The following is a 23,341-nucleotide window of genomic DNA, read 5'->3' as shown; positions in this document are numbered from 1 at the left end:
ACACGACTCCTCCCATCCTCCCCTCCGTCCTCCACTCGCGTCCCCATTGGAGGAGAAGATCTAGGTTCCTCCCCTGACATATTCTCCTCCAATACTTTTTGCGAGTGGAGGACAGAGGAGAGTCCTAACAATTGAGAACAGCTATTCGCCTGTATGATGTGACGAGGAAGATAGAGGAACAGAGTGGCAGACAACCACATACACATCATTAGGCCACAATAACAAATATGAATTACTGAAAGTAATACCACAGTAAGATACATATTCCAAATGTATTGAGTGCTTTAATAAACGTTAAAAGACATAACTTAATTCTCGCCCTGGCGTGATCCCTTACGCGTCTCGGCTAACATTGAGACTGACTGATGGTCGGTGCACAGGACAAGGCATATGACGTGCTTTCATGTCAGTCCTGGTATACAAGGGCCTTTCCATGTCTAGCTCTGGTATACAGTGGACTTTTAAACATTGTAAATGGCTTTGAATAAGAGAGCATGGTTAGACATGACGCAACAATGAGGCGCTGTCCACTTGCATGGTGTTGAAAATGTCAAAACATGTATTTAATACGCTGGTAAAGTGATTGCATCACAATCAAATAATATCATGCCAAGCGCCATATGGAGACAAACATAGCAAGGTTGTATTGGAAGCTCTATAGGAGACTAGTAAATAAAGCTATTTTAGCTATTTTTCTTAGCTTAATAAAATATGTATATTTGATATTCCAGACGTGTAGGCTACTGCTAAGATACAAGTAACGTTTCTACCGTGACTAGTCGCTAATAGGCTACAGCAAAAAAACGGAAAATAAATTGAAAATAAATCTTCTAACCTGCGCAGTTTTTCACTCTGTCTCCGTTTCAGGGATGATGGGGAAAACGAAATAATGAACACTAATCAATTTGATTGCGGTGAGATCAAGTTTAACAGCCAAATATCTCCATTATCATGTCAGTGTTACAGAGCTTGTTTGGGTGTGTCAGTGACAAGCCAACGGTTCATTGTTGCGTCACTCAAACAGATTCCATACCGCGGCAACACGTTCTAGTTTTCGCGGGTGATGTCATAATCACATGTCATAATCAGTGATATAAAGTCACATAAAAACACACAATATGCCTTTGTGGTGAGACGCACGGGCTGAGCCCTTCATAATGATTAGGGCCGTCACAGCGTCACCGTCCTATTTATTCTGAGGTAGCGTTGTACCGGGAGGCGCCACAATTGGTCTCCTCGTTACTTCCTGCTACTTATTGCTACTGCCACACCTTGAATCATGAAAGTGTATGCCTTATAGAACTTAACCTTCACATACTGATTATTCACACGGAAATGTCTAACTTTTCTTTTAATGTATAACTGTAAATTAACTGTTGCTTTCAACAACTGATTAAAATGTAACATTAATATTTACTTTGACATTATTACTAGATGAGTATTATTTAGTAGAATGCTGCCGATGAGACTCAGGCGCTGTCCGTGTGTGTGGTGCTGAAACCACAGCCGACGGCAAGAGTCTAGGTTTGCGTCCCATTCGGATTCGATACCACCTTAACTGTCTAGTTTTCCCGGGTGATGTCATAATCAGTGAGACCAAGCCACCTACAAACACAATGCTTCAGCTTTGACCATAAACATATGTTACAGAATGTGACCTTATTTCTAATAATGCACACTGAAATGAGCGGCTCATCACTGTTTAAGATAGAATGTTTCGTTCAACTTCAATATCGAAGCTGATATGAATCTGACGGTAATGTTTAGCCTATCTCTGACATTGTTACCAGGTAGTCGAAGTATGGCCATAAACAGTCACATTCGTCTGGTCCAGCCGACTGGCTGACAGCGTTAGTCACAAGGTGTCGCTATTCACTAGGAAATGTCGCAGGATGCAGGTTCTAAAGAAGCCATGACACTCCCATTCATCCCTGCTGCAGGACAGACATGTCTCGGTTTTAGCTGAAGCAGATATATCATTTTTATATGAAACAGCCAATATTTCCTTGAACATCAGTTTTATACAAGGGATTTTTCGACAAGCTTTTTTTAAGTATCCAACATCTTGCAGTGGGAGTAGGAGGAATCTAACATTTATGATGCCTCGGCAGAGGGGGTGCCTCTGGGCTGTCTTTGTGTTGAGTGCAGTATGGAGGACGGCTTTGTCCGTGACGCGCTACTCGATACCCGAGGAGATGGAGAGGGGCTCCGTCGTGGCGAATCTAGCCGCAGATTTGGGACTGGAGGTTGGAGGTATGGCCCATCGCGAGGTAAAGCTTGATATTTTCCATACCAAGAAATACCTGGATGTCAACAAAAAGACAGGAGAGCTCTATATTGTTGAGATGATAGATAGGGAGTATCTTTGTCCCACCAAATCAACCATCTGTTTCATAAAATTGGACGTTATCATTGAGAGCCCTTTACGGATTTTCAATATTGAGTTAGAAATCACAGACATTAATGATAACGCGCCTCATTTTCGTAGGGACAGGGTTGAGCTTGACGTTTCGGAATCGGCCACGCCAGGAGAGAGATTCTCCCTGCCCAATGCAGTGGACCCAGATGTAGGGATAAATACAGTAAAAACGTACAAACTCAGTGACAGTGAACATTTCACAATCGAAATACAGACTGGAAGTGATGGCACTAAATATGTAGACTTAGTTTTGACCAAGGCGTTAGATCGAGAGGAGCAGGCTGTTCATAATCTGATATTAACAGCCTTGGATGGCGGAATCCCCGCGCGCTCAGGAACAGCTAATATTATTGTTCGTGTGCTAGATGTGAACGACAACGCCCCTCGGTTTGACCGGCCCGTTTCTTCCATTAATATAACAGAGAATTCCCCAACTGGAACGCTGATAATGACACTAAACGCCACAGATTTAGACGAGGGACCCAATGCAGAAATCATATATTCGTTCACGCTTTACACGTCGGAGAAAACACAAGAAGTGTTTGCATTAAATCCAAATACAGGAGAGATAACAGTGAAGGGGACTATTGACTACGAAGACATGAAGTTTTACGAGATGCATGTTGAGGCTAAGGACAGCGGAATACATCCCCTGTTGGGTCAGTGTAAAGTTGTAGTGCATGTAACGGATATGAACGACAATTATCCTCAGATAACCATTCAATCTCTAACGAGCACCGTTAATGAGAACATTCCCGTGGGAACAGTCATAGCTATTATAGGCGTGAGCGACAGGGACACGGGGGACAATGGCAAAGTGAGACTTTCCATAAACCAACCCCTGCCGTTTGTTTTGAACAGGTCATCTGACGTCCATTATGAGCTCATTGTATCAGAACCTTTAGACCGTGAGAAAGTTCCTGAATATGACATCACTTTCCTTGTGACGGACGAAGGAAAACCCTCCTTGTCTGATAATGAAACGATAACTTTACATCTATTAGATGTCAATGACAACGCGCCACAGTTCCCCCAGACGTTCTATACTATACCTGTTATGGAGAATAACGCGCCTGGGGCCTTGCTAAATTCCCTCACTGCGTTTGATCCAGACCTCCATGAAAATCAGTATCTAGTTTATTTCATCATAGAGAAGGAGATAGTGAACACCTCCATGTCGATGCTGTTCTCCATCAATCCGGAGAACGGCAATCTTTACGCGCTAAAGACGTTTGACTATGAAATAGAGAAGGAGTTCCTTTTCCACATTGAGGCCAGAGACTCTGGTGTTCCTCCTCTCAGCAGTAACGTGACTGTCCACATCATTATTGTGGACCAGAACGACAACAGCCCGCTTATAGTCTCTCCGTGGCGCGCGCACGGCTCCGTGGTGGAGGAAAAGATCCCCAGATCCACCGATAAAGGATCCCTGGTTGCCAAGGTGATAGCCATAGACACGGACTCGGTACAGAACTCTCGGATTACATACCAGTTTCTACAGGTTACTGACGCCACGTTATTCAGTCTGGACCAATACAACGGAGAGATCAAAACGATGAGAATGTTCAGTTACAGAGATCCCCGTTACCAACGGCTGGTTGTCATCGCCAAGGACAACGGGGACCCTTCTCTCTCTGCTACAGTTACCATCAAGCTGTCAACAGTGGAGACTGCTGTTAAAGCCTACTCTGACATGACTGAAGTGCCTCTAGAATATGACATCTTCTCAGACTTAAACCTGTATTTGGTGATCGGGCTGGGCTCGGTGTCGTTTCTGTTGTTGATCACCATATTGGTCACCATCGTGCTGAAGTGTCAGAAACCGAAGCCCAGCAAAGCGGCTCCTGTCTGTAGGAACAGCGTGATCAGCGAGAGGAACTCTACCATCGCAGATTCCACCCTGGTCTCCAACGATGCCTACTGGTACAGTCTGTTTCTAGCGGAGACGAGGAAAGGAAAGCTGGTGGTCAGACAGCCTGCACCAAAGGGCTCCAGATACATCGTGTCCAGTATACCAAGGAGCACGGGACTGACAGAGACCAGCGACTCAGCGGCCTCTACTCTGCAGGTAAGATAAAATACATTTCTGATCTGCAAACAATTGTTTTTGTACTCGTATTATACGCTGTCATAATAGAGTTGTACTGTCTGCTGTGTTGTCTGCATGTCTCGTTATCCCCTCATGCGTAAATGGCTAGGATAGTCTTTGTCTCCCATTAGATCAGACATCATTTCGATTGTCTAATTATGGGCTTTTGATAGATTTGATCTCATACAAATCAGCTCTGCTGTCTATCAGACATAAATGTGTTTCAAAAAATATCCAAAACACATATGTATCTTTAATTTCATTTTAACGTTGTTCTTTATGTCGATAACAAAAAATCAAAGTTATTTTTAGAAATCCAGGCTTAAAGTGAATCAGTAGGGTTGAACATTGATGTGCAGAAGCGCAAAGCGTCGCTGTTGGCCAGCTAAACACACTAGTCTGTGAGATTATGAACGCCATGACAGTTCGTCATAATGGGCGTTGTATGAACAGAGGACAGCTCCCTAGTGCTGAATCCATTGCTAAAAACCATAATAAGCTATTTCTCTTATCTACACATCAAAGCCAAATGGATTATAGGATTCCATCAATTTCCTTTGCGGTACCTCGATTTATATTTTGTTGACTGAGCTGCACAATAACATATCCAACAATGGAGTCATATAAAACCGACCAGCGCTGGAGAAGGTACGTCTTGGTCTTTTTTCTTTTCATTGCCGTCCTGAACACGGCATCTACCGTTACTCACTATTCTATTCCCGAGGAAATGAAGGAAGGATCCGTTGTCGCCAATTTAGCCGTTGATTTGGGACTGGATGTGAAAACATTGACCGAACGTAAAATGCGATTAGACATAATCGCCAATAAGAAATATCTGGATGTGAACAAAGAAACGGGTGAACTGTACATTGTAGAGAAGATTGACAGGGAGTATCTTTGCACCACCAAGACGTCCACCTCATGCTATCTAAAAATGGAGGTAATAATAGAGAAACCATTACGAATGTTTAACATCGAATTGGAAATCATGGATATCAATGATAATGCGCCGCATTTTAGGAGGGACACAATGCACTTGGATATATCAGAGTCCACTCCTACTGGCGAGAGATTCTCCTTAAACAATGCAGTTGACCCTGATGTCGGAACGAACTCGGTTAAAACATACTATCTGAGTGAAAGTGAACATTTCAGTATTGAAGTTCAGACAGGAAGAGACGGGTCTAAGTTTTCAGATTTGATTCTTAAAAAGGCTTTAGACCGAGAAGAGCACTCTATTCATAATCTAATACTCACCGCTGTAGATGGCGGAGTCCCAACGCGCTCCGGTACTGCCAGCATTATTGTCCGCGTGCTGGATACTAATGACAACGCCCCTAAATTTGACAGAGAAAACTATAACATCGATATCATGGAAAACTCTCCAATTGGAAGCATCGTGGTTAAACTGAATGCAACTGACTTGGACGAAGGTACCAATTCAGAAATAGTGTATTCTTTTAGTCTGTATACATCAGAGAAAACACAAGAAACGTTCGCCTTAAACTCTAATAACGGTGAAATCACGGTAAAAGAAATGATTAATTATGAAGATTTCAGGATTTATGATATGGAGGTTATAGCAACAGATAAGGGAGCCAATTCTTTATCTGGGCAGTGCAAATTAACTATTTTAGTGACAGATATGAATGACAACCACCCCGAAATATCCATAAAATCATTTCAAAGTCCAATTAAAGAGAATGTAGCAATAGACACTGTGATAGCAGTATTTAGTGTCAGTGATAAAGATTCTGGCGATAATGGGATAGTCGATATTCATATTCCTGATAAATTACCTTTTAAATTGAGAGAGTCTGCTGATAATTATTTTGAATTAGTAGTTTCAGAGCCCCTCGACCGTGAGAAGGTTCCAGAATATGACATTACTTTCACTGTTACAGACAGAGGTTCCCCTCCGCTATCTGACAATGAAACTATGACTTTAGAACTACTGGACGTTAACGACAACGTTCCACAGTTCCCTCAGTCGTTCTATACTATACCTGTTATGGAGAATAACGCGCCTGGGGCCTTGCTAAGTTCCCTCACTGCGTTTGATCCAGACCTTCATGAAAACCAGTATCTAGTTTATTTCATCATAGAGAAGGAGATAGTGAACACCTCCATGTCGATGCTGTTCTCCATCAATCCGGAGAACGGTAATCTTTACGCGCTAAAGACGTTTGACTATGAGATAGAGAAGGAGTTCCTTTTCCACATTGAGGCCAGAGACTCTGGTGTTCCTCCTCTCAGCAGTAACGTGACTGTCCACATCATTATTGTGGACCAGAACGACAACAGCCCGCTCATAGTCTCTCCGTGGCGCGCGCACGGCTCCGTGGTGGAGGAAAAGATCCCCAGATCCACCGATAAAGGATCCCTGGTCGCCAAGGTGATAGCCATAGACACGGACTCGGTACAGAACTCTCGGATTACATACCAGTTTCTACAGGTTACTGACGCCACGTTATTCAGTCTGGACCAATACAACGGAGAGATCAAAACGATGAGAATGTTCAGTTACAGAGATCCCCGTTACCAACGGCTGGTTGTCATCGCCAAGGACAACGGGGAGCCTTCTCTCTCTGCTACAGTTACCATCAAGCTGTCAACAGTGGAGACTGCTGTTAAAGCCTACTCTGACATGACTGAAGTGCCTCTCGAATATGACATCTTCTCAGACTTAAACCTATATTTGGTGATCGGTCTGGGCTCGGTGTCGTTTCTGTTGTTGATCACCATATTGGTCACCATCGTGCTGAAGTGTCAGAAACCGAAGCCCAGCAAAGCGGCTGCTGTCTGTAGGAACAGCGTGATCAGCGAGAGGAACTCTACCATCGCAGATTCCACCCTGGTCTCCAACGATGCCTACTGGTACAGTCTGTTTCTAGCGGAGACGAGGAAAGGAAAGCTGGTGGTCAGACAGCCTGCGCCAAAGGGCTCCAGATACATCGTGTCTAGTATACCAAGGAGCACGGGACTGACAGAGACCAGCGACTCAGCGGCCTCTACTCTGCAGGTAAGATAAAAGACATTTCTGCAAACAATTGTTTTTGTACTCGTATTACACGCTGTCATAATAGAGTTGTACTCTGTTGTATTGTCTGCATGTCTCGTTATCCCCTAATGCGTAAATGGCTAGGATAGACTTTGTCTCCCATTAGATCAAACAATAATTTCGATTATCTAATTATGGGCTTTTCCAAGATTTGATTTCATACGAATCAGCTATCCTATCTATCAGACTTAAATGTCTTTCAAAATAATAGCAAGAACACATATGCACCTTTAATTTCATTTTAACATTGTTCTTTATGTCGATAACAAAAAATCTAAGTTATTTTTTACAAATCCAGGCAAATCAGTAGGGCTGAACATTGATGTGCAGGCTTGTCATAAGCGCAAAGCGTCGCTGTTGGCCAGCTAAACGCACTCGTCTGTGAGGTTATGAACGCCATGACAGTTCGTCATAAAGGGTGTTGTATGAACAGAGGACAGCTCCCTAGTGCTGAATCCATTGCTTAAAACGATAATAGGCTATTTCTCTTATCTACACATCAAAGCCAAATGGATTATAGGATTCCATCAATTTCCTTTGCGGTATCTCAATTTAAATGTTGTTGACTGAGCTGCACAATAACATATCCAACAATGGAGTCATATAAAACCGAACAGCGCTGGAGAAGGTACGTCTTGGTCTTTCTTCTTTTCATTGCCGTCCTGAACACTGCATCTACCGTTACTCACTATTCTATTCTCGAGGAAATGAAGGAAGGATCCGTTGTCGCCAATTTAGCCGTTGATTTGGGACTGGATGTGAAAACATTGACCGAACGTAAAATGCGATTAGACATAATCGCCAATAAGAAATATCTGGATGTGAACAAAGAAACGGGAGAACTGTACATTGTAGAGAAGATTGACAGGGAGTATCTTTGCACCACCAAGACGTCCACCTCATGCTATCTAAAAATGGAGGTAATAATAGAGAAACCATTACGAATCTTCAATATAGAATTGGAAATATTGGATATGAACGACAACGAGCCACAATTTCGAAGGGATGCAATACATCTAGATATATCGGAGTCCACCCCTGTCGGAGAGAGATTCTCTCTGAGCAATGCTGTGGACCCCGATGTCGGAACAAATTCAGTTAAAACATACTATCTGAGTGAAAGTGATCATTTCGATATTGCAGTTCAGACTGGGAGAGATGGGTCGAAGTTTGCTGACTTGATTCTTAAAAAGGCTTTAGACCGAGAGGATCAGGCTGTTCATAATCTAATACTCACTGCTGTAGATGGCGGAGTCCCCACGCGCTCCGGTACGGCCAGCATCATTGTGCGTGTGCTGGATACAAATGACAACGCCCCTCAATTTGACAAAGAAACCTACAATATAGATATCATGGAAAACTCTCCAATCGGAAGCATCGTGGTTAAACTGAATGCAACTGACTTGGACGAGGGTACCAATTCAGATATAGTATATTCTTTTAGTCTGTATACATCAGAGAAAACACAAGAAACGTTCGCCTTAAACTCTAATAACGGTGAAATCACGGTAAAAGAAATGATTAATTATGAAGATTTCAGGATCTATGATATGGAGGTTATAGCAACAGATAAGGGAGCCAATTCTTTATCTGGGCAGTGCAAATTAACTATTCTAGTGACAGATATGAATGATAACCACCCCGAATTATCTATAAAATCATTTCAAAGTCCAATTAAAGAAAATGTAGCAATAGACACGGTGATAGCCGTGGTTAGTGTCAGTGATAAAGATTCAGGCGATAATGGGATAGTCGATATTCACATTCCTGATGAATTACCCTTTAAGTTGAGAGAGTCTGCTGATAATTATTTTGAATTAGTAGTTTCAGAGCCCCTCGACCGTGAGAAGGTCCCAGAATATGACATCACATTTACCGTTACAGACAGAGGTTCCCCTCCGCTATCTGACAATGAAACTATGACTTTAGAACTACTAGACGTTAACGACAACGTTCCACAGTTCCCTCAGTCGTTCTATACTATACCTGTTATGGAGAATAACGCGCCTGGGGCCTTGCTAAGTTCCCTCACTGCGTTTGATCCAGACCTCCATGAAAACCAGTATCTAGTTTATTTCATCATAGAGAAGGAGATAGTGAACACCTCCATGTCGATGCTGTTCTCCATCAATCCGGAGAACGGCAATCTTTACGCGCTAAAGACGTTTGACTATGAGATAGAGAAGGAGTTCCTTTTCCACATTGAGGCCAGAGACTCTGGTGTTCCTCCTCTCAGCAGTAACGTGACTGTCCACATCATTATTGTGGACCAGAACGACAACAGCCCGCTCATAGTCTCTCCGTGGCGCGCGCACGGCTCCGTGGTGGAGGAAAAGATCCCCAGATCCACCGATAAAGGATCCCTGGTCGCCAAGGTGATAGCCATAGACACAGACTCGGTACAGAACTCTCGGATTACATATCAGTTTCTACAGGTTACTGACGCCACGTTATTCAGTCTGGACCAATACAACGGAGAGATCAAAACTATGAGAATGTTCAGTTACAGAGATCCGCGTCACCAACGGCTGGTTGTCATCGCCAAGGACAACGGGGATCCTTCTCTCTCTGCTACAGTCACCATCAAGCTGTCAACAGTGGAGACTGTTGTTAAAGCCTACTCTGACATGACTGAAGTGCCTCTAGAATATGACATCTTCTCAGACTTAAACCTGTATTTGGTGATCGGGCTGGGCTCGGTGTCGTTTCTATTGTTGATCACTATATTGGTCACCATCGTGCTGAAGTGTCAGAAACCGAAGCCCAGCAAAGCGGCTCCTGTCTGTAGGAACAGCGTGATCAGCGAGAGGAACTCTACCATCGCAGATTCCACCCTGGTCTCCAACGATGCCTACTGGTACAGTCTGTTTCTAGCGGAGACGAGGAAAGGAAAGGTGGTGGTCAGACAGCCTGCACCAAAGGGCTCCAGATACATCGTGTCTAGTATACCAAGGAGCACGGGACTGACAGAGACCAGCGACTCAGCGGCTTCTACTCTGCAGGTAGGCTGAGACAATATATCAGTACATGATGGTTTTTACTCTTATGATTTCAGTATATGAAACGTTAAACAATCATCTAGTTCGTAAAGCCAACCCCCTCCCACTAAATATCACTTGGTCATCAAACAATGGTGGACGTATCTGATTCGCAAAACAATCACATCACTTATTTTGGTGTCTTCAAGTTATTTTTGTCATAACATTTCTAATATTAATGCCGTTTCAGTTGTTGTGCGTAATTGTTAGAAAGCAGTCTGTTTTACGTTGGAAGTGCATGCTTGTGTTAAGCGCACAGCGTCGCTGTTTACCAGATTAAACGCACAACCCTTTCTGAGGTCATAGTCGCCATGACAGTTCGTCATAGGGGAAGGCACGCAGTATGGATCGGGTGAACAGCTCCCAGATTCTGAATCCGTCGCTCTTGTAAAATATATTTATTCAGTTTTGCACATCGACCCAAATCGTTAAGGACTCTATCCATTTATTGCTCTCATACGGGACCGTTTAATATTTGGGTTGGCTGCGGTGCACACAGACCAAATACATCAAACAATGGAGTCGTGTAGAGCAGCACAGCCCTGGAGAAGGTTCGTCTCGGTCTTTCTTCTTTTCTTTGCTGTACTACGAATTACGTTTGCTGTTACTCACTATTCTATTCCCGAGGAAATGAAAGAAGGCACAGTTGTCGCTAATTTAGCCACTGATTTGGGACTGGATGTGACAACGTTGAGTAAACGGAAGATGCGCCTGGATATCATTGCCAACAAGAGATATCTGGACGTTAACAAAGAGACTGGAGAGTTGTACATCGTAGAAAAGATTGACAGGGAATATATTTGCAACACTAAGTCGTCTACATCGTGCTATCTAAAAATGGAGGTAATACTTGAAAACCCGTTACGAATCTTCAATATAGAATTGGAAATACTGGATATGAACGACAATGCGCCACAATTTCGAAGGGATGCTATACATCTAGATATATCGGAGTCTACCCCTATCGGAGAGAGATTCTCTCTGAGCAATGCTGTGGACCCCGATGTCGGAACAAATTCAGTTAAAACATACTATCTGAGTGAAAGTGATCATTACGATATTGCAGTTCAGACTGGGAGAGATGGGTCGAAGTTTGCTGACTTGATTCTGAAAAAGACTTTAGACAGAGAGGATCAGGCTGTTCATAATCTAATACTCACAGCTGTAGATGGCGGAGTCCCCACGCGCTCCGGTACGGCCAGTATCATTGTGCGTGTGCTGGATACTAATGACAACGCCCCTCAATTTGACAAAGAAAGCTACAATATCGATATCATGGAAAACTCTCCAATCGGAAGCATCGTGGTTAAACTGAATGCAACTGACTTGGACGAGGGTACCAATTCAGATATAGTATATTCTTTTAGTCTGTATACATCAGAGAAAACACAAGAAACGTTCGCCTTAAACTCTAATAACGGTGAAATCACGGTAAAAGAAATGATTAATTATGAAGATTTCAGGATCTATGATATGGAGGTTATAGCAACAGATAAGGGAGCCAATTCTTTATCTGGGCAGTGCAAATTAACTATTCTAGTGACAGATATGAATGATAACCACCCCGAATTATCTATAAAATCATTTCAAAGTCCAATTAAAGAAAATGTAGCAATAGATACGGTCATAGCCGTGGTTAGTGTCAGTGATAAAGATTCAGGCGATAATGGGATAGTCGATATTCACATTCCTGATGAATTACCCTTTAAGTTGAGAGAGTCTGCTGATAATTATTTTGAATTAGTAGTTTCAGAGCTCCTAGACCGTGAGAAGGTCCCAGAATATGACATCACATTTACCGTTACAGACAGAGGTTCCCCTCCGCTATATGACAATGAAACTATGACTTTAGAACTACTGGACGTTAACGACAACGTTCCACAGTTCCCTCAGTCGTTCTATACTATACCTGTTATGGAGAATAACGCGCCTGGGGCCTTGCTAAGTTCCCTCACTGCGTTTGATCCAGACCTCCATGAAAATCAGTATCTAGTTTATTTCATTATAGACAAGGAGATAGTGAACACATCCATGTCTATGCTGTTCTCCATCAATCCGGAGAACGGTAATCTTTACGCGCTAAAGACGTTTGACTATGAGATAGAGAAGGAGTTCCTTTTCCACATTGAGGCCAGAGACTCTGGTGTTCCTCCTCTCAGCAGTAACGTGACTGTCCACATCATTATTGTGGACCAGAACGACAACAGCCCGCTCATAGTCTCTCCGTGGCGCGCGCACGGCTCCGTGGTGGAGGAAAAGATCCCCAGATCTACCGATAAAGGATCCCTGGTCGCCAAGGTGATAGCCATAGACACAGACTCGGTACAGAACTCTCGGATTACATACCAGTTTCTACAGGTTACTGACGCCACGTTATTCAGTCTGGACCAATACAACGGAGAGATCAAAACTATGAGAATGTTCAGTTACAGAGATCCGCGTCACCAAAGGCTGGTTGTCATCGCCAAGGACAACGGGGATCCTTCTCTCTCTGCTACAGTTACCATCAAGCTGTCAACAGTGGAGACTGCTGTTAAAGCCTACTCTGACATGACTGAAGTGCCTCTCGAATATGACATCTTCTCAGACTTAAATCTGTATTTGATGATCGGTCTGGGCTCGGTGTCGTTTCTGTTGTTGATCACCATATCGGTCACCGTCGTGCTGAAGTGTCAGAAACCGAAGCCCAGCAAAGCGGCTCCTGTCTGTAGGAACAGCGTGATCAGCGAGAGGAACTCTACCATCGCAGATTCCACCCTGGTCTCCAACGATGCCTACTGGTACAGTCTGTTTCTAGCGGAGACTAGGAAAGGAAAGCTGGTGGTCAGACAGCCTGCACCAAAGGGCTCCAGATACATCGTGTCCAGTATACCAAGGAGCACGGGACTGACAGAGACCAGCGACTCAGCGGCCTCTACTCTGCAGGTAAGATAAACGAATGTAGGCTACACATTATTACCCTTTATGTTGTCTGTAGCATATACGACTCTTTAAAGAATCACATCGTGCGTAAACGGCTATCTTCTTTTTCCCCATTTAATGAAAGACACACTTGGATGATCAAATAATACTCTGGTAAAGTAGAACGTCACTGGATACACCTAAACAAACGCGCAGCGCTGTAACACTGACATGATAATGCAGGCAGATATGTGGCTGTTGAATTGATACCACTGTAATACAATGTACTAGTGTTCATTATTTCGCTTTCCACATCATCCCAGAAACGGAGACATTGTGAAAACTGTACAGGTTAGAATATATATATATATTTAAATCGTGTTTCAGCTATATTAGCGACCCGTCACGTTAGCCACGCTACTTGTACCAGTACACATGTCCCCAATATCACACACAAATATTGTATCACGCTCAAAAAACAACTAATATGACTGTATTTACTAGTCTCCTTTGGAGCTTCCAATACAAACGTGCTATTTTTGTCCACAGGCTTCGTTGTCATGGTATTATTTGATTATAATGCAATCATTTTACCGGTGTATAGGTTCGGTCTTATCAGATGTATGTCATTATTGTTATCTATCGAAATTAAATATCGTAGACCAATATATTAAACTGCGCTTCAACCATTTTGGTGCTTGTATCTTCAGTATTTTAATTGTTATTTTGTAGATACATAGGCCTGCTAAATTGTAAGTAGCACATAGTGCAGGCTTGTTATGTGCGCAAAGTGTCGCTGTTGACCATATAATAAGTGAAGGTTTGTGAGGTCATAGTCGCCATGACAGTTCGTCATAAGAGAGCAGTAAATGAGCCGAATGAACAGCGCCCAGTGCTGAATCCATCGTTCAAGGAAAACAGGACAATTTTATTTTGCTTGCTATTGAGTCAAAGCTAAGAAGGACTCTATCCATTACTTACGATCATAACCTATGCTTTCTCGACTCATATTTGGGTAGACTGCGCTGCGCATAGTGCAAATATAACAATGGAGTCGGATGTATCTACACAGAGCTTGAGAAGGTACGTCTCGGTCTTTCTCCTTTTCTCTGCTGCCCTGCACACGGTGTCTGCAGTTACTCACTATTCTATTCCTGAGGAAATGAAGGAAGGCTCGGTAGTCGCCAACCTAGCTGCGGATTTGGGACTGGATGTAATGACGTTGAGTAAACGGAAAATGCGTTTGGATGTCATAGCTAATAAGAAATATCTGGATGTGAACAAAGAGACGGGGGAATTGTACATTGTTGAGAAAATTGACAGGGAATACCTTTGCATCTCAAAAACAACATGTTTCCTGAAATTGGATGCAACGATTGAAAATCCAATACGAATGTTTAATATAGAATTAGAAATACAGGATATTAACGACAATGCACCTCACTTTCGACGGGATACAATGCATTTGGATATATCTGAGTCTACCCCTGCGGGCGAAAGGTTCTCCTTAAACAATGCCGTGGACCCAGACATCGGTTCGAATTCAATTAAAACATATTATCTGAGTGAAAGCGAACATTTCAATATAGAAATACAGACTGGAAGAGACGGGTCTAAATTTACTGATTTGATTCTGAAAAAGGCTTTAGACAGAGAAGATCAGGCTGTTCATAATCTAATACTCACTGCTGTAGATGGAGGAATCCCCACGCGCTCCGGTACAGCCAGCATCATAATTCGTGTGCTGGATACTAATGACAACGCCCCTAAATTTGACAAAGAAAACTACAATATAGATATTATCGAAAATTCTCCAATAGGAAGTCTAGTGGTGAAACTGAATGCAACTGACTTGGACGAAGGTACCAATTCAGAAATAGTGTATTCTTTTAGTCTGTATACATCAGAGAAAACACAAGAAACGTTCGCCTTAAACTCTAATAATGGTGAAATCACGGTAAAGGAGATGATTAATTATGAAGATTTCAGGATTTATGATATGGAGGTTATAGCAACGGATAAGGGTGCAAATTCGTTATCAGGACAATGTAAATTAAATATTCTTGTCACAGATATGAATGATAACCACCCAGAATTATCTATAAAATCATTCCAAAGTCCAATCAAAGAGAATGTAGCAGTAGACACGGTGATAGCTGTGGTTAGTGTCAGCGATAAAGATTCAGGTGAAAATGGCGTGGTCGATATTCACATTCCCGATCAATTACCTTTTAAGTTGAGAGAGTCTTCTGATAATTATTATGAGTTAGTAGTTTCAGAGCCTTTGGATCGAGAGAAGGTTCCAGAATATGACATCACATTTACCGTTACAGACAGAGGTTCCCCTCCGCTATCTGACAATGAAACTATGACTTTAGAACTACTGGACGTTAACGACAACGTTCCACAGTTCCCTCAGTCGTTCTATACTATACCTGTTATGGAGAATAACGCGCCTGGGGCCTTGCTAAGTTCCCTCACTGCGTTTGATCCAGACTTGCATGAAAACCAGTATCTAGTTTATTTCATTATAGAGAAGGAGATAGTGAACACATCCATGTCGATGCTGTTCTCCATCAATCCGGAGAACGGTAATCTTTACGCGCTAAAGACGTTTGACTATGAGATAGAGAAGGAGTTCCTTTTCCACATTGAGGCCAGAGACTCTGGTGTTCCTCCTCTCAGCAGTAACGTGACTGTCCACATCATTATTGTGGACCAGAACGACAACAGCCCGCTCATAGTCTCTCCGTGGCGCGCGCACGGCTCCGTGGTGGAGGAAAAGATCCCCAGATCCACCGATAAAGGATCCCTGGTCGCCAAGGTGATAGCCATAGACACGGACTCGGTACAGAACTCTCGGATTACATATCAGTTTCTACAGGTTACTGACGCCACGTTATTCAGTCTGGACCAATACAACGGAGAGATCAAAACTATGAGAATGTTCAGTTACAGAGATCCGCGTCACCAAAGGCTGGTTGTCATCGCCAAGGACAACGGGGATCCTTCTCTCTCTGCTACAGTCACCATCAAGCTGTCAACAGTGGAGACTGCTGTTAAAGCCTACTCTGACATGACTGAAGTGCCTCTCGAATATGACATCTTCTCAGACTTAAATCTATATTTGGTGATCGGTCTGGGCTCGGTGTCGTTTCTGTTGTTGATCACCATATCGGTCACCGTCGTGCTGAAGTGTCAGAAACCGAAGCCCAGCAAAGCGGCTCCTGTCTGTAGGAACAGCGTGATCAGCGAGAGGAACTCTACCATCGCAGATTCCACCCTGGTCTCCAACGATGCCTACTGGTACAGTCTGTTTCTAGCGGAGACGAGGAAAGGAAAGCTGGTGGTCAGACAGCCTGCACCAAAGGGCTCCAGATACATCGTGTCTAGTATACCAAGGAGCACGGGACTGACAGAGACCAGCGACTCAGCGGCCTCTACTCTGCAGGTAAGATAAAACAACACATTTCCCACCTGCAAAATATTGTTTTTACTGTAGCCTAAACATATTAATCAGTTTAATAATCATCTGGTGCGTTAAAGTGTAAACTCTCTGCCTTACTCAGTGGTGCGTATCAGTCGGGCCATTACATAAGGGTCAAAGTCGATTAATATTCGTTTAATAAACAATTTAATTCAACAGGATCAACAGACATTAACGGCAAAAAAATGGTCACAAAACTAACACTAACCCTAAGCATATTAGGAAATGGTCGGCTGACGACCAATTGTTTTCTTCTCTGATGAAAACTTTTCATACAATCAATGGTCCTTTACACGTTGTAATCCTTATCTAGTTTTGAATGTACAGGTACAGTTCGACTAAATGAAAGAGATTTGGATAGGAGGCTCGTTTTATGCGCAAAGCGTCGCTGTTGACCAGTTAAAAATCATTCCTTAGACGTCATGGTCGCCATGACAGTTCGTCACAGTTAGGAAGGCTCTGTATGCACCGAGTGGACAGGTCCTGGTTCTGAATTCTCCCGAAAAAAGGATTATACTGCACTCGCTCGTCTTACAACTGCCAACGAGTCATGATATTGTCTTGTTGCTTATTATTATACTCTAACCCAAATTAAGCTGACTGCATTGCACCTATTGGAGAACATAACATGCCAACAATGGAGGCGCAATTTAGCGTACAACCACGGAGAAGGTACGTTTCGGTCTTTCTTCTTTTCTTTGCCACCCTGAACACGGCATCTACCGTTACTCACTATTCCATTCCCGAGGAAATGGAAGAAGGATCTGTAGTCGCCAATTTAGCCTCTGATTTGGGACTGGATGTGAAGACATTGAGTAAACGTAATATGCGGTTGGATATAATCGCCAATAAGAAATATCTGGATGTGAACAAAGAAACGGGGGAGCTGTATATTGTGGAAAGGATTGACAGGGAGTATCTTTGCGCCATCAAGACATCTACATCATGTTATTTGAAAATGGAGGCAATTATAGAAAACCCACAGCGGATATTTTATATCGAAATAGAAATAATGGACATCAATGATAACGCGCCTCATTTTAGAAGGGACACCATCAACTTGGATATTTCTGAAGCAACTCAGGCTGGTGAACGATTCTCTGTTAATAATGCAGTCGACCCAGACGTTGGTTCAAACTCGGTAAAAACATACCTATTGAGCGAAAGTGACCATTTTACGATCGAAATACAGACCGGAAGAGACGGATCAAAGTTTGCCGATTTGATTCTGAAAAAGGCTTTAGACAGAGAGGATCAGGCTGTTCATAATCTAATACTCACCGCTGTAGATGGCGGAGTCCCCACGCGCTCCGGTACAGCCAGCATCATTGTTCGCGTGTTGGATACTAATGACAACGCCCCTAAATTTGACAGAGAAAGCTACAATATAGAAATCATGGAAAATTCTCCAATAGGGAGTCTTGTGGTTAAACTAAATGCATCTGACTTAGATGAGGGCACCAATTCAGAAATATTATATTCATATAGCCTGTACACTTCAGAGAAAACACAAGAAACGTTCAGTTTAAACCCAAATAACGGTGAAATCACTGTGAAGGAAATGATTAATTATGAAGATTTTAGGATATATGACATGGAGGTTATTGCTAGAGATAAGGGAGCCAATTCTTTATCTGGACAATGTAAATTAACTATTCTAGTCACAGACATGAATGATAATCACCCCGAAATATCAATAAAATCATTTCAAAGTCCAATCAAAGAGAATGTAGCAGTAGACACCGTGATTGCTGTGGTTAGTGTCAGCGATAAAGATTCAGGTGATAATGGCGTGGTCAATATTCATATTCCTGATCAATTACCCTTTGCGTTAAGAGAATCTTCTGATAACTATTATGAGTTAGTAGTTTCAGAAACTTTGGACCGTGAGAAGGTCCCAGAATATGACATCACATTTACCGTGACAGACAGAGGTTCCCCTCCGCTATCTGACAATGAAACTATGACTTTAGAACTACTGGACGTTAATGACAACGTTCCACAGTTCCCTCAGTCGTTCTATACTATACCTGTTATGGAGAATAACGCGCCTGGGGCCTTGCTAAGTTCCCTCACTGCGTTTGATCCAGACCTTCATGAAAACCAGTATCTAGTTTATTTCATCATAGAGAAGGAGATAGTGAACACCTCCATGTCGATGCTGTTCTCCATCAATCCTGAGAACGGTAATCTTTACGCGCTAAAGACATTTGACTATGAGATAGAGAAGGAGTTCCTTTTCCACATTGAGGCCAGAGACTCGGGTGTTACTCCTCTCAGCAGTAACGTGACTGTCCACATCATTATTGTGGACCAGAACGACAACAGCCCGCTCATAGTCTCTCCGTGGCGCGCGCACGGCTCCGTGGTGGAGGAAAAGATCCCCAGATCCACCGATAAAGGATCCCTGGTCGCCAAGGTGATAGCCATAGACACAGACTCGGTACAGAACTCTCGGATTACATACCAGTTTCTACAGGTTACTGACGCCACGTTATTCAGTCTGGACCAATACAACGGAGAGATCAAAACTATGAGAATGTTCAGTTACAGAGATCCCCGTTACCAACGGCTGGTTGTCATCGCCAAGGACAACGGGGAGCCTTCTCTCTCTGCTACAGTTACCATCAAGCTGTCAACAGTGGAGACTGCTGTTAAAGCCTTCTCTGACATGACTGAAGTGCCTCTCGAATATGACATCTTCTCAGACTTAAACCTGTATTTGATGATCGGTCTGGGCTCTGTGTCGTTTCTGTTGTTGATCACCATATCGGTCACCGTCGTGCTGAAGTGTCAGAAACCGAAGCCCAGCAAAGCGGCTCCTGTCTGTAGGAACAGTGTGATCAGTGAGAGGAACTCTACCATCGCAGATTCCACCCTGGTCTCCAACGATGCCTACTGGTACAGTCTGTTTCTAGCGGAGACGAGGAAAGGAAAGCTGGTGGTCAGACAGCCTGCACCAAAGGGCTCCAGATACATCGTGTCCAGTATACCAAGGAGCACGGGACTGACAGAGACCAGCGACTCAGCAGCCTCTACTCTGCAGGTAAGAAATAAGTGTTCATCTGATATAAGAACAAACGAGGCCAAAATTCGTTTGACATGCGCTGGATTTCCGTGCGTAAAAATAGGTTGCAATATGGTTAGCTGTTAACTCAACGAGTATGTGTTAACCGGGACATCAATCGAAGTATACAGTATTTTTATACATCCCTTATTTGTAAATTGATATAAAAAGTCACATTTTGTATTTTTTTTTTTTTTTTTTACAAGACCTGTAACACGAACTCATCGATCATGCTTATTGTTATCAATTCGCCGACGACTGAAACGAATGTAGCTGCTATAAAATTATACTTAGAATGCAATTTCCTTCTTAAAGCTGGCTTGAATTCCATGCGATGTATGTAAGTCATATTAAATAATCACAATTCTAGCAAAAAGTTGTAATATATTTCTAGAGACGTGATGACTGGTGAGATGCGCAAAGCGTCGCTGCTTACCCGTAAAATGAACTCTTACGTGATGTCATAGTCGCCGTGACATTTTTCCACTGAGGCAGATCCTCTTTTGTTTAGACAGCTCCCTGGTCCTGAATCCAGAGCTATAGGATATGCAATTCTCACCATCGTCACAGCGTCAAACTATCATCTCCTTTTCTGGCTATACATCCCCCACCATGTTAACGTTTTCGTGTTTCTGAATTACGCACAGAGAAAATCAATCCAAAAATGGAGTCGCACACCAGAGCAGAGCCATTTGGAAGGTACGTCTCGGTCTTTCTTCTTTTTTCCGTCGCCCTGAACACCGCATCTGCCGTTACTCATTATTCTATTCCTGAGGAAATGGAGGAAGGCTCCGTGGTGGCCAATCTAGCCACTGATTTGGGTCTGGATGTGAAAACCATAGCTAAACGTAAAATCCGACTGGATGTCATCGCCAATAAGAGGTATCTGGAGATTAATAAAAACACGGGGGAGCTAATCATTGCAGAGAAGATTGACAGAGAACAGTTATGTCACAGTAAGAATTCAATATGTTTCCTAAAAATCGATGTTACGATTGAAAACCCAATAAGGTTGTTTAATATTGAAGTGGAAATAACGGACATCAATGACAACGCGCCCCAGTTTCGCAGAGACACAATGCACTTGGATGTATCTGAGTCAACACCAGCAGGAGAACGATTCTCTCTAACCGATGCGGTAGACCCCGATTTCGGTTCAAACTCGGTGAAGACGTATTACTTAAGCGACAGTGAGCATTTCAATGTAGGGATTCAGACTGGAAGAGACGGATCGAAATTTGCCGATTTGATTTTGAAAAAGACTTTAGACCGAGAGGAGCAGGCAGTTCATGATCTAATACTCACGGCTGTAGATGGCGGAAACCCCACGCGCTCCGGTACAGCCAGCATCATTGTTCGCGTGCTGGATATGAATGACAACTCCCCTAAGTTTGACAAAGAAAGCTACACTATAGATGTAATGGAAAACTCTCCAATAGGGAGCCTTGTAGTTAAATTGAATGCAACCGACTCAGATGAGGGTACTAATTCGGAGATAGTATATTCATATAGTCTTTATACATCAGAAAAAACGCAAGAAACATTCACCTTAAACCCGAATAACGGCGAAATCACAGTCAAAGAGATGATTAATTATGAAGATTTCAGGATTTATGACATGGAGGTCATAGCTACGGATAAAGGAACCAATTCCTTATCAGGACAATGTAAATTAACTATTTTGGTCGCAGATATGAATGACAATCACCCAGAAATATCAATAAAATCATTCCAGAGTCCAATCAAGGAGAATGTAGCAAAAAACACGGTGATAGCTGTGGTTAGTGTCAGTGACAAAGATTCAGGAGAAAATGGCATAGTTGATATTCATATTCCTAATAAATTACCTTTCACACTGAGGGAGTCCTCAGAAAACTATTATGAGCTTATAGTTTCAGAACTATTGGACCGTGAGAAGGTCCCAGAATATGACATCACATTTACCGTTACAGACAGAGGTTCCCCTCCGCTATCTGACAATGAAACTATGACTTTAGAACTACTGGACGTTAACGACAACGTTCCACAGTTCCCCCAGACGTTCTATACTATACCTGTTATGGAGAATAACGCGCCTGGGGCCTTGCTAAGTTCCCTCACTGCGTTTGATCCAGATCTCCATGAAAACCAGTATCTAGTTTATTTCATTATAGAGAAGGAGATAGTGAACACCTCCATGTCGATGCTGTTCTCCATCAATCCGGAGAACGGTAATCTTTACGCACTAAAGACGTTTGACTATGAGATAGAGAAGGAGTTCCTTTTCCACATTGAGGCCAGAGACTCTGGTGTTACTCCTCTCAGCAGTAACGTGACTGTCCACATTATTATTGTGGACCAGAACGACAACAGCCCGCTCATAGTCTCTCCGTGGCGCGCGCACGGCTCCGTGGTGGAGGAAAAGATCCCCAGATCCACCGATAAAGGATCCCTGGTCGCCAAGGTGATAGCCATAGACACGGACTCGGTACAGAACTCTCGGATTACATATCAGTTTCTACAGGTTACTGACGCCACGTTATTCAGTCTGGACCAATACAACGGAGAGATCAAAACTATGAGAATGTTCAGTTACAGAGATCCCCGTTACCAACGGATGGTTGTCATCGCCAAGGACAACGGGGAGCCTTCTCTCTCTGCTACAGTTACCATCAAGCTATCAACAGTGGAGACTGCTGTTAAAGCCTACTCTGACATGACTGAAGTACCTCTCGAATATGACATCTTCTCAGACTTAAACCTGTATTTGATGATCGGTCTGGGCTCGGTGTCGTTTCTGTTGTTGATCACCATATCGGTCACCGTCGTGCTGAAGTGTCAGAAACCGAAGCCCAGCAAAGCGGCTCCTGTCTGTAGGAACAGCGTGATCAGCGAGAGGAACTCTACCATCGCAGATTCCACCCTGGTCTCCAACGATGCCTACTGGTACAGTCTGTTTCTAGCGGAGACGAGGAAAGGAAAGCTGGTGGTCAGACAGCCTGCACCAAAGGGCTCCAGATACATCGTGTCTAGTATACCAAGGAGCACGGGACTGACAGAGACCAGCGACTCCGCGGCCTCTACTCTGCAGGTAAGAAAGACCCCCTATGAAAAATAACCAAAGGTCTGAAATAGCCGTGGTATATGCGTTCTGTTTTCTTTTCAACACGTAAAAGCAGAACTAAAAAATGATACAGTGCATAGGCTTCAGGCTCTGTAGCAAACCAACGAGTATAGCAACAGTATATTTACTATGGCTTAATTCATTCTCTCATTATTATTTATTCACACTTTTTCAAT

The 23,341-nt window shown here is 43.1% G+C and overlaps 2 protein-coding genes across 2 annotated transcripts; both read left to right on the top strand.

Moving 5' to 3' along the window:
* Window positions 1-2,132: 2,132 nt before the first annotated feature.
* Window positions 2,133-10,580, top strand: LOC310816106 (uncharacterized protein; the record flags this gene model as incomplete). The annotated part of the gene is made up of 3 exons (XM_083686112.1): window positions 2,133-4,487; window positions 5,146-7,530; window positions 9,501-10,580. Exons 1-3 carry the CDS (start codon window positions 2,196-2,198, stop codon window positions 10,578-10,580), a joined length of 5,757 nt encoding a protein of 1,918 aa, XP_083542238.1. The 5' UTR covers window positions 2,133-2,195.
* A 543-nt stretch (window positions 10,581-11,123) lies between these two features.
* On the top strand, window positions 11,124-23,159 carry LOC310816105 (uncharacterized protein; the record flags this gene model as incomplete). The annotated part of the gene is made up of 4 exons (XM_083686111.1): window positions 11,124-13,532; window positions 15,889-16,959; window positions 17,639-20,041; window positions 22,062-23,159. 4 exons carry the CDS (start codon window positions 11,124-11,126, stop codon window positions 23,157-23,159), a joined length of 6,981 nt encoding a protein of 2,326 aa, XP_083542237.1.
* Window positions 23,160-23,341: the final 182 nt, after the last annotated feature.

Source organism: Argentina silus (genome assembly GCF_951799395.1).
Source record: "Argentina silus genome assembly, chromosome: 15".
Lineage (NCBI taxonomy): Eukaryota > Metazoa > Chordata > Actinopteri > Argentiniformes > Argentinidae > Argentina > Argentina silus.
This window is presented reverse-complemented; position numbering and strand designations above follow the sequence as displayed.